This window comes from Tenrec ecaudatus, chromosome 16 (genome assembly GCF_050624435.1).
Source record: "Tenrec ecaudatus isolate mTenEca1 chromosome 16, mTenEca1.hap1, whole genome shotgun sequence".
Lineage (NCBI taxonomy): Eukaryota > Metazoa > Chordata > Mammalia > Afrosoricida > Tenrecidae > Tenrec > Tenrec ecaudatus.
This window is the reverse complement of record NC_134545.1, coordinates 26,066,638-26,084,498: the sequence shown is the minus strand read 5'-3', so window position 1 is coordinate 26,084,498 and position 17,861 is coordinate 26,066,638. Positions and strand designations below refer to the sequence as shown.

Here is a 17,861-nt window from a genome sequence, read left to right as displayed (position 1 = left end):
TAACCACTGTGCCACCAAGGTTCCTATGAAAGTGATGACTGTAATGCTCCAGATTTTAAAATTTCATACTAAAGCTTGTTTGTTTGTTTGTAATTTATTGTTACATAGCAGTTATGATTGAGTATCTGCTATATGGTCATTGCACTTGCACATCTTCCAGTTCTTCAAGCTGACGTGACCTGTAGATAGTCCCATTGCCCATTTGACAGGGCTTGGACCTGAAGTGCCTAGAAGAAAGACAAGGGCCATTAGCTTACGAGGTGCAAAGTCCAAAACATGCTTCTAACATATTGTGCCTCATTTAAGCTTTTTCATAACATACCATCCTACATCCTCTATAAAGTTCTTGTGTGTGTGTTTTGTAGCTATCAGCTCCCTTGGGAAGTCCTTAACCTATGGTCAGTGTGTTCTGTACATCCTATCCCCTATGTTAATGGATGTGGAAGAGCTTTAAGGAATGCACGTCTGAACGTGCTTGCAGTTGTACGTAAAGCATGTGTACGTCTGCTTGGGTCTCGGGTGCCTGACTTTCTACCGAGCCTCCACGGGGGTCTGTGAGTGTCGAAAAAGGTGGTTGTTTTTAGGTGTCATTGACTCAGTTCCAGCTCATGCTGACTCTGTGCGCGAGCGGGGCTGTGAAACATTCATGGACAAATGCTCTGGTCTTTAAATGCCTCCTTGTGGAGCCAAATAAAAGTTGCCTGACCCTACGGTGTCCTCATGATTGCTCCTCTGTTGAGCCCACTGAGGCAGCCACTGGGCCAGTCCATCCCAGGAAGGGCCTTCTTCTTTTGCTGATCTTCTGCCAAGCATGACGTCCATCCTTCTCCAGAGGGTGGTCTCTCCTCCAGACACCTCCCAGGTAGAAGAGACCAGGCCTCCGCCTCGCTCCTAAGGCGCGTTCTGACTGTCCTTGCAAGACAAATGTGCCCATCCTTGGGGCAGTTCACAGCCTATGCAGTATTCTCCGCCAGCACCACCGTTTGAATGCCTCCATTTCTCTGCAGTCTCCTTCCCATTGTCCCAGATTTCACATGCGTATTAGGTGAGGGGGCTCCTTCAAGGCCAGGATGGCAAGAGCTTGTCTGCCGGACTCAGGAGAGACCCATCCCTGGAGCAGGATATGCTGCTTGGTAAAGCGGTGGGGGGTGGGGGGGGGCGGCAGAAAAGAGGAAGGCCCTCCATGAGATGATTTGACACTGTGGTTGCCACCATGGCTGAAGCATACGAACCACGAGAAGGACGGCACAGGACCGGGCAGTTTTTATTCTGGTGTACATAGGGTTGCTATGGGTCAGAGCCAACTCAGTGTACCCACCAACCACCACCCCCACCACCTGAGGGTGATTGGGTTGGGTCAGGTGCCAAAATAGGGTCCACTGACCCTCAGCCGCAGGGCGAGTTAGCAATGAGGGAACCATCACAAGGATGGGGTTGGTGGCAGGTCATTCAGCACAGTGACGAGAGGGGCTGCAGAGGCTGGAGAAGGATGGACAGTGACTGGGGTCTGAGACTGCCCACGTGACTCATGCCTGTGTAGCCTGAGTTATAGCTACTGGGACCCCAACTTTTAGATAATACAGACCTGTTGTTAGTAAATCATTTAGGACAGGCCTTGGCGAGTTCCCCAATTCCCCATGCAAGCCTGAGGGCACTGCCCTACCCTGGCCTCACCTGAGTTGAGAGCCCCTTTCAAACAAACTCTTCCTGAGGGCAAAGCTGCCCCTCCCCAGGTTTGCCCAGGCTTGTTTGGGCGTTCGCCACACTGTTGGTTTAATGGTCAGAAAGAATTTAAATCAAAGCTCAAAACGGAGTTAGGGTTCCCCCTCTAAACCGCAACCTTCTACAAACCAAGTGCTTTAGAACTTAAGCTCTGAAACAGAATATACATGCAATAAAGTCTTTTATCAGTCTTTGTTCTATACCCAACCCTTCTAAAGTCTACATGTAATGAAAAATATGTTGTATGAGAGAAAACTTCAGCTAGCTTTAATTAGCAAATTGCTTTAATTAGCAACTTGTGGTCTTTGCCTTCAGATATGATTCCCAAGGGGCTAACTTCCAGGCAAACACATCACCTGGGTCCCACATAAGGTCAATCCGCTGTGCCCAAACATCACTCTCCACTCTGGATTTTCATACCCTGGTGTGGTTTTGCTTCTCTGATGAAGAATTGTACTAGCCTTTCTGATTGTAAAAATAAATGCTTTGTGGCATACTTGGGAGGATTGGGGTAATGGACAAGATGATATGGAATAGCTCATTTTTTGCTGGCTCAGTGGGCTGTGCACAGAATGCCTGACCATCAAGTTGGTGGTGTGAAGCCACCGTCTCTCCTCGGGAGAGCTGAGGCTGTCTGCTCCCATACAGATCCAAGGTCGCAGAACCTCAGGGAAAATTCTGCCCTGCCCTGTAGGGTGGATATAAGTCCATCCTGATTTGATGGCAAGGAGTTTGTTTGTTTTTTCTTTTAAATATAGAGGGGTTGAATTAGCCCTCTGAAGGTTGTAAATCCAGGTGGCTTTTCTGCTGTTTAAAAAAGCCTAGTTTCTGCTGAGTGTGTTAGGCGATTGTAACGGACTATTTTCATCCAGCCCCCAAACAGAAGATAGAGAACGGTGAAGTTTTCTGCAGAGGTAGAATCTACTAGAATGGTTTCTGTGTCGTCACTGGCTGGGACTCTAGGTAAGAAAGGCGAGGAGGAAATAAAGCAGGACTGGTCACAGTCACAGTCCATTGTTTCTGCTTTCTTGAGACACCAACCTCCCTTGATGAACACGGTTTCCCAACTCTTCTCTCACCTCAGCCATTGTGGGTAGACCAGGAGCAGGAGGGGCCACTCTCCCCCTCTTCCTCCCCTCCCCCTCCCTCTCCCTCTCCTTCTCCTTCTCCCTCTTCCTCTGCAGACTCCAGCCAGGTGTGAGGGGTCAGCCATGCACCTGTCCTTTGCAGGGGGTTGTATTTGTTGGAAACTCCACTGCCCTATAGTCGAGTCCCAGGCATCCCAGCACTGCATGACAGAGTTGGGTTTCCACAGCCTTTCCACGGCTGGAAGCTTTACGGAAACAAGCAGCCACCTTTTTCTCCTACAGTGGGCCTGGAAGGTTTGAGCCATGGATTTCCTGTTAGTAGCCGGGTGTTTTAGACACGGTGCCATCAGGGAACCCTACTGGATGTATCTCTGTGATACTGTTCGGTGACATTGAGTTGGTTTCAACTCATAGCAGCCCTGGGCACAACAGAACAAAACACAGCCCGGTCGTGTACCATCCTCACAATTGTTCTTAGATTTGAGCCCCTTGTTGCAGCCACTGTGTCAACTTGTCAAGGGCCTTCCTCCTTTTCGCTGCCTCTCTACTTTACCAACCAGGATGCCCTTCTCTGGGGATGGTCTCTTCTGGCAACATGTCTAAGGAACCTAAGGTGGAGTCTCACTATCCTTGCCTCGAAGGAGCATCTTGGCTGCACTTCTTCCAACACACATCTGTTTGTTCTTTTGATGGTGCATGGTACTTTCAATATCGGTTGCCAGTACCTTAGTTGAAATGCATCAAATTGTCTTTGGTCTTCCTTATTCAGTGTCCAAATTTCACTTGCATGTGAGACGATGGAGAATACCAGGACTTGAGTCAGGCACTCCTTCACCCTCCACGTGACATCCTTGCTCTTCAGCACGCTATAGAGGTCTCGTGCAGCAGATGGACTCAATGCAGTGCATCTTTTGATCTCTTGCCTGCTGCTTCCATGAGCATTGATTGTGGATCCAGGCAAGATGCACTGTCAAATGAATTATTATTGTATGACTTAGTAAATAATGCCCCAGAGCATAGAGCATACCAACCCTTTTCAGCAAAAAAGTTACAAAGGTAATCAGAGCCCCAACCCCAACGGCAATTAAAAACTTATCCTTTAGCTCATCATTCAGGATAAGATGTAGGTATCTGCTTTTTCAGGCCTCCTGGGTGGTTTCAGTGACTACCCCTCCCCAGGGTGTGATAGTGCCCACTCTGGGAACTATGGCCCCAGATATTCCATCAGTCACCGTCAATCTGTCACTGATACAGATAGCCAAACCAAACTCCCTGCTATGGAGTCAGTGCTCAGAGACACCATAGAACAGGGTAGAACTGCCTTTGCGGGTTTCTGAGAGGGTAACTCAACGGGAGTAGAAAGCCCAGTCTTTCTTCCTCTGGTGGTTTCAAACTGCTGCCCTTAGGTACAGATGGTCATGTGAATTGTTGTTGTTCTAGCCACTCCTTTACCCAAAACGTGTGTTAGTTTCATGGCAGTAGAAAATAGGGACAGGGCAGGAGCCTGATACACACCTGATATTCAGGTGAAATCCAGATAAACCCACAACTTTGGCCGGGACACTCACGTTTGCTTTCCTTGTGTTTTGTTTGTCTTGTTGTTTTGTTTGGTGGGCATGTGCCAGTCAAGTCTGGTCACAAAATAATACTTATAAAAGCCAGTGCTGTGCCTCAGTTTCCCCAGCGAACTCTAAAAGGTGGCCTTAGAGAGAACCCTACCTAAGCAAACCTGCCTGAACTTTCCCCTCCCACTCACAGCTGCCACCGCCTCGGCTCACTCACACATTCTTTTGTGTTACAAATCAAGTCATCTGAGCCTCTGGGAACCCACCGGAAGGTTGCTGGCTCCTGGGCCACACCCCCAACCCCTTTTGAGCAAGACCCGTAAACACACAAAGGACAAGTCAGGAGGCCATTGTGAACAGCGACTCATCTTCCGGAGCAAATTGTGTAGTTCAGAAGCCATTGAAATTTCTGCAGTTGGCAAAACTTGGCTTGGTGATAGCAGCCCATTGGACAGGGTAAAACTGCCCCTGTGGGATTCTGAAACTGTAGCTCTTTACCGGAGTAGGAAGACCCACCTGTCTCCTGCAGAGTCGATGGTGGTTTCAAACTGCTGACTTTGAGGTCAGCAACCAAACTCTAACCACATCACCAGGGCTTAGAATCATCTCTCCCATAGGTAATGCTTAGTCTGTGATCCGAAGTATTAGAGCAGCGATTCTCAACCTGTGGGTCGCGACCCCTTTGAGGGGTTGAACAACCCTTTCACAGGGGCCGCCTGATTTATAACAGTAGCAAAATTGCAGTTATGAAGTAGCAACGAAAATAATGTTATGGTTGGGGATCACCACAACATGAGGAACTATGCAGGGGTCACGGCATGAGGAAGGTGGAGCACCACTGTGCTAGAGGAAGACTGGCAGGCAGAAGGCAGCGTGGTGGGTGCGTAGGAAAGAGCCGGGTATGATGAGCAGAGAAGCTGGGGCCTTGCACGCCACAGTGTGAGCAGCAGTAAAGAATGGGCTTTGTTCGAACGGCTTAGGTTGCCCTAAGGACGTGGGGTATTGACTTCGTGGGATGTGCAAACATGGGAGCTGTAAGGCCTGAAGGAGGGGACTGCCCCTGGACGGTAAGCAGGGCTGAAGCCGGACGGGAGTGGGCAGCCCCAGCTGTACATTTTAGGGAAGTCAGCAGGCTTTGATGGTGAGCTGGAAGCAGGGTAAGGGAGAGGCTTCCAAACGTCCGTGGGAAAGTTCCATGATCTTGTCATCCCAAGGTCCCCTCATCGAGGCCTTACTGGGTGTAGAGCCAGACTGTTGTCAGCAAATGATTTCACTTCTTTGGGCCCCAGCAACCTCATCTGTACAATGGGGTTCTGAGGTACTTCCCCACCAGGTGGTACGAAGTGATGTTTGTAAAGCCCTTTTAACAGAGCTCGCCCCACAGGCAAACACCATGCGAGGATTAGGGGGACATGGATGCGGTGCTGCGTCCAAGTTCGTACAGTGGGGCAGCTTCAGGCCCAGAAGTGATGCCCGAGCTTGGCCAGAGTAGTATTTCCTGCTAGGCCAACCTGCCTCCTTCACTTACCTGAGCATTTCTTTGTGTACAAAGACTCGGTAGGAGGCGAGGTCATCGTGATACGTAATTAGCCCCACTTTTGAAGTATAAGTCTTGTACCTCACTCAGTGCTGTCCATCAGTGTCAGCTCATGACAGCCCTATTGGACAGGGCCGAACTGTCAAAAGGTTGTCACTCTTTTCAGGAGTAGAGCCTCTTCTTTGTCCTGCGGAAGACCTGGTGGTTTGGAACTACTGACGTTGCGGTTAGTAGCCCAGTGGCAACGTGCCACACCACCGGGGCTCCTCAAATGTTACACCAAACACCCAAATCACCCAGGCTTCCTGCATAACTTGGTTCTCCGGACAACTGTGCCATTCCGGACAGAAGGGTGTTGGGAGGATGAGGGTGCAGGAAGAGAGATGTTTGATGTCGTTTTACACCCTCAAATCCAGCCCCCCAGAATGTAGTCATTGCTCCTGCTGCCCACATGCTCAGGCTGCAGAAGACCTGAGGAGGAGGCGGCCTCTGGGTCATCTAATTCCGGAAGTGGAAGCACAGGGTGCGGGAAGGGAGGGGATAAAAAAAGCTAAAAATCACCAGCGTGACTCCACCAGCCATCCCTCTTGAAGAAGGGTTTGAAGTGCTTCTGTCAGTTTTAACTAAGCTAACTAAAAAACAAAACAAAAAACCACGGGCTCTCTCTACTGCGCCTTTCCCGGGAACCTCTGTGAGTTTAAGGGGTACAATACGTGGGGAAATCCTGTCAGGCCAGTCCCCATCCCTGCCTCTACTGCGCCTTTCCCATGAACCTCTGAGTTTAAGGGGTACAATACGTGGGGAACTCCTATCCCTCCCAGAGCCCAAGAGGCAGATTGCAGATGCACCTGTCACACCGGGCTGCACTCAGACCCTCTGCCGTGTGTTTTGTGAAAGGCGTTTCAGAAGAAGCTGAGAGAGCATGCCCGCTGGGCCCCTGCTGCCCGGGTTGGGTTGGCAGCCTGTTTCGTGGCACCTCTGACTGGAGCGGGGCCGCAGTGAGGGGAGGGCTGTTCCTCATTACCAGGGAATGTGAGTCATTCCAACTGGTGTGATTGGGATTCCAAAGCATTGCTGTATCCGATGGACTTATTAAATCCAAGTGCCATGCAGCCTTTCAGACTGTAGGGGAGAGCTCAGTTTCAGCTGGTGACCTGGTTCTAGTTAGCGCACAGAGACACTGGCAGCGAGCAGTGACCCCCTCAGAGTGCCCAGAATTCCCCATGGACGGCTCTGCTCAGCTGCTCTCCGCTTTGGGGAGGAGGGTTCCCGCTTCCTTTCACAGGCCCCAGTCTGCTTGAGTTCCTTGTGTATTTTGGGGGAGCAGGTTGAAGTGTTTGTTGACAGGCTCGTGCCAAGATGAGCCCAGCGTCTGGAGGGGACCTCGGCTTGGATCACCTCGGCTCCAGTAGTGTCATGGCGCCGAGTCGAGCCCAGGACACTACCCCTTCTCAGCTTGGCCCAAAGAGGATGTCAGTCAGAGGGGAGGAGACAACCGAAGTTGCTGGCAATGAGTTTGCTTTGTCCTTTCTCTTCTAGAGTGTTTCACGGCCAATGGTGCAGACTACAGGGGAACGCAGAACTGGACCTCCCTGCCCGGCGGGAAGCCATGCCTGTTCTGGAACGAGACTTTCCAGCACCCGTACAACACTCTGAAGTACCCCAATGGGGAGGGGGGCTTGGGCGAGCACAACTATTGCAGGTGAGAAGTGCAACTCGGAACTGCCAGACGTCTCTGGTCTCTTCTTTCAGTTCCTTACAACCTGCTCCCACGTAGGAAAAACTCTTTTGTGTCCTTGGGCCTCTTTGTGTCCCAAAGCCTTTCCTGTCACTGTTTGAAAAATCTTTCTTCTGCACCTTACACACACACACACACACACACACACACACACACACACACACAGCACTTCCTGAGCTGCCATGAATGTGGTAGGCAAACAGGGCGCCATCTGTGACCTAAGCCTCCCTCTGCTTCTGGGAAAGGACAGTGCTCTCCCCCCACCCCCCCGACTGTCTGCCAGCCCAGCATGTCCGTCAGATTTGTGTACTTCTTCTCAGGAGACTACGGGGTCTCTTTGCTTTTCACCTCCTGCCTGACCCCAGCAGGGCCGGAGCACGCATAAGACGTCAGGCTCACGGTAGCCCCTGGCTCCCAACAGGCCATCACTGTGACTCATGTGGGAAAGCAAGTGGAGAGTCCCTGGTCTGTGAGGACAGAGGGGTGATTCAAAGAGTGTTTGGTGATAGCTACGTTTCCCCTCTGGATGCCCAGGACCCTGGCTGCGTGGCGCATGGCTCAACAATGTGTGGGCTTTAATGGGGAGGACAGGTGCAAAGGCAACATTGGAGCCGCTGGGGCAGCGATGGTGCCACCCTGCATTCCATCCTGGGGCCGCCGGCTTTGCCCACCTCTCAGAATCACACCCAGAGCACTGTTGACCCAGCTGAGCCCACAGATGTGAGTTGTTCGGGCCACACTGTTTGCCTCCTGTGTGCCAACACTCCAGGGTCCTTGAGCCTGTCTGGAAAAATACCAGACCCCGCACCCACTGGTGCCCTCAGCCCTTTCTTTCTCTTTCTCCTCTGCCCTAACCTGCATTTCCTCACAGCTGCCGCTGCTGTTGATGGAGTGCCATATAGACTCAAGTATAAGCCAACCCCCAAATCAGCTGAAGCTCCTAATTTTACCACAAAAACTGCATTAAACATGTGCTGAAAAAATCAGCTTATATATGAGTATATACTGCAGTTAAAGCCCCTCATGTTACCTCTGCCCCTCAAGCTGTTCCTGCCCCCACAACTTCCACTTTTTTCCATAGGTTGGTATACGTCTACTGGGCGCTTTATGATAATTCTGTATTTGATGACTGAGATTGCACCTGCACACTCGCTTGTTCTTTTGAATTTTACTTTCCAGGGTGTGTGTTCACTGAAAGCACTCAGCATGACTCGGAGCTGTGGGTTCACGCATAAGAACGACTGGCAGCATGGCGTGGGGCCCAGGGATGCTTCCTTATGTTGTGCCTGGGTCCCCAGGAGTTGGGACTGACAGCAGAACATTGACCCATTTCCTTCCTGGTCTTTCCTCCTGCACACACCCCACCTTGGGGTTGGGAAGTGAAACGGGTGCTTGCTTTGGGGGGCCTCAATTGTCTCTTAGCAGGCAGGTGTATCCCAGCCCTTTCGCTTCGTATCAAGCAAGCCTTTTCAGAAGAACTTTAAGGCAAATATGAAGTCTCCAATGAGGTTTAACTGACACGAAAGGGGAAAAGACGCAATTCTTATTTCTTAGCACTAAGTTGTACCCATAGGCTGCCAGAAACCTTCTAGTCAGCCGGCGCCTGAGAGAAGTGAGATTCAAGGACCAGGGGCCACCACTTTCCTCCTCAGCCTTGACCATCTGCAGCCTGCGCTGGTGCTTTGATGGAATGTTCCAGACCTGCACTACTGGTTTATGCTGAAACTGTCGATTATCATCACATTAGAGAGCTGACAGTCTTTGGCGGTGGCCTGCAGGGAGGGCAAAGATGAGTGAACTTTCTCTTTCTGAAACTGCTGATGCCTGTCGGTGGGGCTGCGCCCCAATAACAGACAGTTGTTTTCCTAGGGCTCTAGCCAAGAGCCCATCGAAGCGGAGCACGGAATAGCGCAGAAAGCAACTGTGCGACGTGGTGATGTGCTTAAAAGAAGGGCTTTGTCCTCAGACTTCACTCTCCCCACCGCCACCTGACACCAGTGTTTGTCTTGTGCCCCACCATCAGGCCCATCCCAGCTGAGATGGCTGAGAGATGGCGAGAGTGGGGGATGCCCTTCTCCGGATTTGAGGGGGGCGCAGAGACAGGAACAAGTGGGGCTGGCCCTGGCACCTGCCTTTGGGCACAGGGAGGGAAGAAAGGGCCCTCTGTGCTCAGGGAGGCTTATCTTGTAGACCACACAATAGGCCGGTCCCTCTCAGGCCTGCTGGCCCTTTATGCCCATTTCCGGCCTCACCGGATTGTCAGGTTTCCTGGGGTTCTGGGTCAGAATAAAGAGCGCTTGGAGAGCAGGGAGGGGCGGGGCTGGTCTGTGGACTCGGTCGGCCTTCACAGGGTGGCCCCCTTCCGGAACTGAAAGTCTTCCAAGGGCTTTGATCCCAAGCCATTCTCGCAGAGAAAGGTGAAATTGATCTGTTTACAATGCTGCCATGGCAGGATTGAAGTGGGCAAGGACTGCCGGAATCAGAGGTTCCCACCACGCGCCAGAGGGCTGAGGTTTCTGTCACACACGAGATGACCAGGTCAGTCTCTGGGAAGAGATAGGTGGAGTCTCTCGCATGGATTTTATCTTATTGCTGAAAGTAAACCCTTACATTATAGAAGAAGGACCGATGACCAATCGTCCCATCATGTAGAGATAAAAGCGCTTCAGTGTTTAACACGAAGGATCAATGGGACTGTATTATCCATGGTCTTTATAACTGCATTTTTCAGCACTTTTCGGACACTGTGGTAGGTTAGGCATTGGGCTACTAAGCACAAGGTCAGTAGTTCGAAACTACCAGCCACTCCATGGGAGAAAGGTGGAGACTTTCTACTTCCAGAAAGAGTTTCAGCTCCAAATACCCAAGGGCAGTTCTACCCTGTCCTGTCTGGTGGCTGTGCATCGGAATCGACTCGATGGCAGTGAGTTTGAGCTCTTGAGATGGATTTGTTGTTCCAACATTTTTTTTCTGAACAGATCATTTTATTGTCATGTACAAATGCATCCTTTACATCATCGGGTGCAAATACAAAAATGCTTTCCACTTGGTTGTACTTTTTTTAAGTAGAAAATTTATTTTTTATTTTATTGAGGGCTCTTACATCTCTTATCACAATCCATACATATATCCATTGTGTTCAAACACATCTGTACATATGTTGTCATCATCTTTTTTTTTTGTTTGAGTGAGTCAGTGAATGAGAGTGAGCGAGAGTGAGTGAGTGAGAGTGAGCGAGTGAGTGAGTTAGTGAGAGAGTGAGAATGAGTGAGTGAGAGAGAGTCGTCATCATCTTTTTCAAAACATTTTCTTTCTACTTGAGTCCCTGGCATCAATCAGCTCCTCATTTTTTCTCCTCCCTCCCCCCCCCCCACTCCCCTATGTCCCCTTGATAATTTATAAATTCTTTTTTTTTCATGTCTTACACCAACCACTGTCTTATTTCACCCTCTTTTCTGCTGTCCATTCCCCTGGGATAGGGGCCATACATCGATCATTGTGATCTGTTCCCCCTTACTACCTGCCCCCCATTACCCTCCTAGTGTCACTGCTCCCCTTATTGGTCCTGAGGGGTTTATCTGTCCTGGATTCCCTGGGTTGTGAGCTCTTATCTGTACCCATGTACGTGCTCTGGTCTGGCCAGATTTGTAAGATAAAAGTGGGGTCATGGTAGTGGGTGGGGGAGGAAGCATTAAAGAACTAGGGGAAGGTTGTGTGTTTCATTGGTGCTGTAACCCAACTTTTTTTACATTATAAAATGCCTAGGTGAATACCTATGTAAAGACCTCCTTAAGGATAAATCCCTTGTGTTAGTCTGTGTAGACTAGAGAAACAAATTTATAGATACTCATATGTATATAAGAGAGAGTTTCATATAAAAGAGCAATTGTATATTGAGAAAACATCCCAGCCCAATCCAGATCAAGTCCATAAGTCTGATATTACCCCGAATGTCAATACTAGTTCATAAATTCCTCTTTAGACTCACACAGCACATACAATGACACTGAACGCAGGAAGATCACAGCCCAGTGGGTAGAAAGTCTTGTGAATCCAGTGGTGGTAAAAGCATCTCAGCGCTGGTGTGGGTCTCCATTGGCTCCTCCAGCCCCAAGGCCCTGGCTGCCATCAGCCTGTCTCCATGTGGCTTGTCAACAGGAATGTCTCACAGGGAGTGTGTGAGTGTCCAGCCATTTATCTCCTTAGCACCTCCAAATGAGGTCCTCAAGCTGCGACCTGATTGACAGGCTAGACCCCACCCCTCCACAAGTGGACACCAGATGATGTAACTACCACACCCCTAGAGAGGAAGCTGCTTGGCAAAGGGTTTGCACATCTTCAAGGCCCTTGACTCCAAATGCTAACCAGCTAAGCATGTGAGTTCTCCCTCCATCACCTGTGTGTGGGAACACCTATGTTCTCAGAGGGTGGTGTTCCATGCTGACATAGCACCATTTGCGGAGTGGCCAGCCATCCTAGTCATAGTGTGGTGACGCTTTGGAAGCCTGGCTGGCCGTTGCTCACTTCCTTCCCACACTCTGGAGTCTGGTCAGAGTGCACCAGTGTGTCCTTTAGTCAGGCCATTATCTTTCCCTTCCTGGGAAGTGCTGGCATTGAGCAGCGTGCCTTGAGCAGTTATGCAGACTCAGAAGCATCCTCTCCGTGAAGCTGGAAAGCAGTGGCCCATTGCCCTAAAATGCTGGAAGCGTGATTGGTTGTGTTCTTTTCTCCAACAGAAACCCGGATGGAGATGTGAGCCCCTGGTGCTACGTGGCTGAGCATGAGGACGGGGTCTACTGGAAGTACTGTGAGATTCCTGCTTGCCAGAGTAAGGCCCCTGTGATACAAGCCCCAACAAGCATGCAGAGCTCTAAGGGGAAACCCACCGCAGCTCAGGCAGTGGCCAGAGAGCAGATGACGGGAGAAGCCGTTGCTTATCCTGCCAGGCCTTTCAGAAATGGCAATGCCCAATTCCCCCAGAACCCTACACTCTGAACCAGAATTCTTACCCAAAATTCCTATCATCCTCGTGGCATATTTGTTCCTTGTTGGGCTGCTAACAGAAAGGTCAGCAGTTCAAAACCACCAGCCACTTCTCGGGAGAAAGATGCTTTCTACTCCTGTAAAGAGTTACAATATCAGAATGCCCTGCCCTATATGGATCCCTAGGGGTGTAATGGTTATGTTGGGCTGTGTTCCTCATGGCTGGCAGTTCAAAATCACCACCGGGGCTGTGAGAGAAAGACTGGGCTTTCTACTCCCGTAAACAGTTACAGTCTCAGAAACTCACAGGGGGTCACTGAGAGTCAGCGTTGGCTCAATGGCAGTGAACGAGTTATATAGGGTTGCTCGACTCAGTGACAGTGAATTTGGTTTCATTAGGTGGTTTCAGAAGATAACAGCTCTCGGGAGCAAGCTAGAAACGACAAAATGTACCATGTACTTTTTGGAATGAAGAGCGTCGCTGTGAGTGGCAGTGGGTTTTCTCGGCTAAGTTGTAGCGCTGACTGTCGTTGTGATCTGGGCGTGCCTTCTTTTCCCTGGGTGTTCACATTGAGTGTGCTTATGATAATAACTTGTCGTCCGTACCTCAGTTCTACTGAAAAACCCAGCTGCTGAGTCTTTCACTAGAAAACCTGTTGTCTGTTTCACGCACTTAGCTCTGCGGTCAATGTTTACTGATTGCAAGCAACAAAGGCTTTCTCTGCCCTCAACCAGAGAAAGGTACATTAAAAGGTAGGAGCTATTTATTGTAGGACGATTTTGCAGAGAGTTTAAAGTACAAACACTGAAACAAAACACACTATTGGAGGGGATTTAATGCCGAGTCACAATCTGGGAAACCCACAGGGGCAACTCCCAGTCCTGTGAGTTGGAACTGACATTTTTTAAGTGTGCCAAAGGAGGAGGGTTTCTCAGAACTGAAGAATCAATCGATTTGAGAGGGCACGTGACCGCTGCAGAGTGTGGAAGAGTAAGGAGGTTGCTTTGAGGATAAGGGTGCGCCTGAACCAAACCACAGTATTTTCATTTGCTTCTTTATAAGCATGTGGAGGTTGGACACTGCATAAACAGGACCAGAGAAGAGTCAATGCATTTGAAGGATGGTCTTGGCAAAGGCTATTGAAAGTACCACGTCCAAAAGAACAAACAAATCTGATTGGAAGAGGTGCAAGTAGAATGCTCCTTAGGAGCCAGGATGGGGAGGCCGCATCTCAGGTACTTCAGGAAAGGGCATCGCATTTGGTAAAGTAGAAGGTCCCTATGAAAGATGAAGCCTCTCCTGGAGGCCAGTTGACACAGGTGCTGCAGCCATGACTCCAGCGTATCAGCAAGTGTGAGGACGGCTCAAGACCAGGTGAGGGCTGGTTCTGTTGTGCACAGGGGCGCTGTGCGTCAGCACCAACTTGGCAGCACCTAACATACAGAGCTTGGGAAAGAGCCCTTGCTCGGCCTGCTTAATGTTTTCCTTATGAAGTAACACACACGGCCTTCTCCTGCCCCCGTCTCACTCCTCAGTTCAGGACGTTTGTGTGTTAGAGGAGGGTGTGGCGTCAGGTGGGACAGTGCTGCTGTGAACCTTTGATAATTTAAACTCCCAGATTGGACCACCGCCTGACAGCTAGACCTCCGCTTCCCAGTGCCTCCCACCCGGCCTTGCCTCACCGGCACTACCGCCACACTGTTGGAGACCAAGAGATGGGCCTTTGCTCTTCTCCTGAGTCAACTCTTCCAAATGAGGGACCTCTCACGTGGCCCAAGCTATGTCAAGAAGAAAGGGAAGCAGGGAGAGGCAGGCAAATTTTCCTCGGTCCATTTGTTAGGCACAAAGACGGTCTTTCAGTGGCAGCCCATGTCATTCTTTCAGGGAAGAGGGGGTTTCAATCCGGGCACTTGGATTTGGAAAGATAATCCTCTTCAGCTTGCATTCATCCACTAGAATCTGGGCCAATCAGAGCGGCTATCTGTGACCACTGGCTCTCAGCCCCAGAAGCCAGCGTTATAACCCAACAGCACAAAGCCCTCCAATCTGTCATGTTGGAAGGCCCTGCCAGTCCATGTAAGGGCAGTGAAAGATTACTTCCAGGCCCAAAGGCACTTGGGGCTACCCTCTTAAGGCTCCTAACATTGCCCTAGCTGGTCTGGCGAGGGAGACTGGCAGAAGGGAGAACTGAGAGGCCCTGGCCTGCGGGACGTGTGTCCGGTGTCTGGCATTGGTGCAGTGGAAGACCCGTCAGCCAGGGCACCAGGGTCCCTGGCACCAGGGTTTTCCCACCAGGCCCTTGCACTCACTCGCCTGACCAGAGCTGGGCAATCTCTGAGCCATCTGCAGCCAGAGGCCTTGGTAAGTGGCCGAAGGGCCCCGACAGAGATGCCGCCTGCCTATTTTCGGCCACTTTTGCCCTATTTATGGATGTGGAAGCAGACGCTTCGTGAATAATACTAACCCTCTGTGTGAAGCCTGCTATTCATGATTAGCCGTGAACTTGTCATACAGGAAAAGGCCTGTGACATGATCAGATTCCTGGAAAGTTCATATCCGCATATAACAGGCCCAGCAGGAGCCCGGGGAATGAATGTCTCAGGGACAAAGCAGAATCTGGCTGAATGGTGGCCCATTGTGAGGAGCCCGGCATCTCTGGCTCTCTGAGCCTTACGTGGAGAGGGGAAACTAGCCGGGAGGGAGGTAGAACCCAAACGGGATTCAAAGGGGCTTAGAGCAAGGCGCCCTCAACCTGGAAGTGTGCAGCAGAGACTTTAAAAGGAGCCGGGATCCAAGGTAATTGGATTTGTCATTCAGACTGCCTTTAACAGGCGACTTCACAAACCTTATTAGAACACATCTTGAAAGTACATCCCTACATCGTGAGTTTAGCATCTACCTCCACGGGCCTGCCCACCGTCCAGCTCTCCTGGAGGGTCCGCCCTTTACTTCTTGTCTTGTGTGTGCCGCTGACCCCTGGAGTGGCAGGTGAGTGAGGACTGCAGCTTCAGCATGGCTTTTATTTGGGTCTCTTTTGCCTCAAGCACCCCTTCCCAAATGGACGACTGACCCCTTTTCTTTTCTCGAGGATAAAGTGCAGGGACCTGACCCATGTTTTAGGGTGCAAGAGACCCCATTTCAAGTATAATTGCCTAAATCGTAAAAGAGACAAAGACAACCCAAAGACACAGACACAGTCACGTAACACAGATGAGGGAGAGCACCAACATGAGGTTGACATGGTGTCTAAAGGTTCGTTGAGACACCAAGCTTATAAAGGGCAAGGGTTGGGGGTGGGCAAAGGGAACTCACAAAAGCATGATTGGTAGCAGATCAATACATTACAGCTACCGGTGGGACTACAGAAGATGGAGAAGGCAAGCACTGGGACACGTACATCGTTAGAAGGACTCACAAAATGGGTCCAGGGCCCCCCAACCAAGGCAGTCAGGGAAAATGATAGGGCCTGACTCAGGACTAGTCAACACCATGTACCAGCCCTAGCATGGTGACCTCTATCGATGCACCAGGAGAGAGCTGACTCCTCCCTGGGTGGGGCGCAATCCACTCTCCAAGGCATTCTGCCCGAGGGTAAGACTATCTACATCCTGGGTTAAAAATCAGAAAGCATTCCGTGGAGGCTTCTTCTCTCTCTCTCTTTTTTTTAACTCTTATCACAATCCATACATACATCAATTGTGTAAAGCACATCTGTACATTCATTGCCCTCATCATTCCCAAAGCATTTGCTCTCCACTTAAGCCCCTGGCATCAGGTCCTCATTTTTGCCCTTCCCTCCTCGCTCCCCCCTCCTTTATGAACCTTTGATAATTTATAAATTATTATTTTGTCATATCTTGACCTGTCCGATGTCTCCCTTCACCCACTTTTCTGTTGTCTGTCCACCAGGGAGGAGGTCACCTGTAGATCCTTGCAATCGGTCCCCCCTTTCCAACCCATCCTCCCTCCACCTTCCCAGAATTGCCACTCACACCACTGGTCATGAAGGGATCATCAGCCCTGGATTCCCTGTGTTTCCAGTTCCCATCTGTACCAGTGTACATCCTCTGGTCTAGCCAGACTTGCAAGGTAGAATTAGGATCATGATAATGGGCGTGGAGGGAGCATTTAGGAACTAAAGGAAAGTTGTATGTTTCATTGTTGCTCCATCGCACCCTAACTGGCTCGTCTCCTACTCTAGACCCTTCTGTAAGGGGATCTCCAGTGGCCTACAAATGGGCTTTGGGTTTCCACTCTGCACTCCCCCCCCCTCATTCACTATGGTAAGATTTTTTTGTTCTGATGATGCCTGATACCTTATCCCTTCGGCACCTCGTGGTCAGACAGTCTGGTGTGCTTCTTCCATGTGGGCTTTGTTGCTTCTGAGCTAGATAGCCTTTTGTTTACATTCAAGCCTTTAAGACCCCAGATGCTATATCTTTTGATAGCTGGGCACCATCAGCTTTCTTCACCAACTTGCTTATTCACCCACTTTGTCTTCAGCTGTTGTGTCGGGAAGGTGAGCATCGTAGAATGCCAATTTAATAGAAGAAAATATTCTTGCACTGAGGGAGTACTTGAGTGGAGGCTCAATATCCTTCTGCTACCTTAATACTAAACCTTTAAATATATGCACATAGATCTGTTTCCCCATCCTCACATATATTTGCATGTGTACATGTCTTTATCTAGACCTCTATAAATGCCCTTTGCCTCCCAGCTCTTTCCTCGATTTCCCTTGAGTTTCCTCCTGTCCCACTATCATGCTCCATCCCCACCAGGGTTTCAGCAATTGGAGGCTTCTTCTCACTGGGGACTCTGCAAATGGATTTGGGGCTGCCGCTGTCATCCATACCCTTTTGCAAACCAGGGTGTTCAGAATTTAAGCTCTCACCCACGGGGTAGGTATCACCCCCTTGGGGGAACACTGACCTAGAAGATGGTTCAAGAAAGTTGCGTACCGGTTTTGACAGCATCGTTCTTTGGAGGAGGCCTGGAAAAAGCATCTAAAGGCAAGCTCACGTTCTTCCCGAGCTCACTTGGATGTGAGAAACTTGCCTCCTCTTTGCTGGGAGCTGCTTTGATTCGTTTGCTTGTTTACTTGAAAATAATAACAACAACTTGTTTAGTACAAGCCTAACTATGAAAAAACCCAGCTTTGACATAGCTGGGAGATCTGACCCTCAACTGGGTATTCGATTATGTTAAAGAGTTTGCTGTAAACTTG

The 17,861-nt window shown here is 50.0% G+C and overlaps 1 protein-coding gene across 1 annotated transcript in view; it reads left to right on the top strand.

Moving 5' to 3' along the window:
• KREMEN1 (kringle containing transmembrane protein 1) overlaps window positions 1–17,861 on the top strand; it is a 71,990-nt gene that overhangs the window by 17,349 nt on the left and 36,780 nt on the right. Inside the window, exons 2-3 of the mRNA XM_075533760.1 lie at window positions 7,452–7,614; window positions 12,387–12,478. Of these exons, the coding sequence (XP_075389875.1) occupies window positions 7,452–7,614; window positions 12,387–12,478 (255 nt within the window). The remainder of the gene's footprint in view (window positions 1–7,451; window positions 7,615–12,386; window positions 12,479–17,861) is intronic.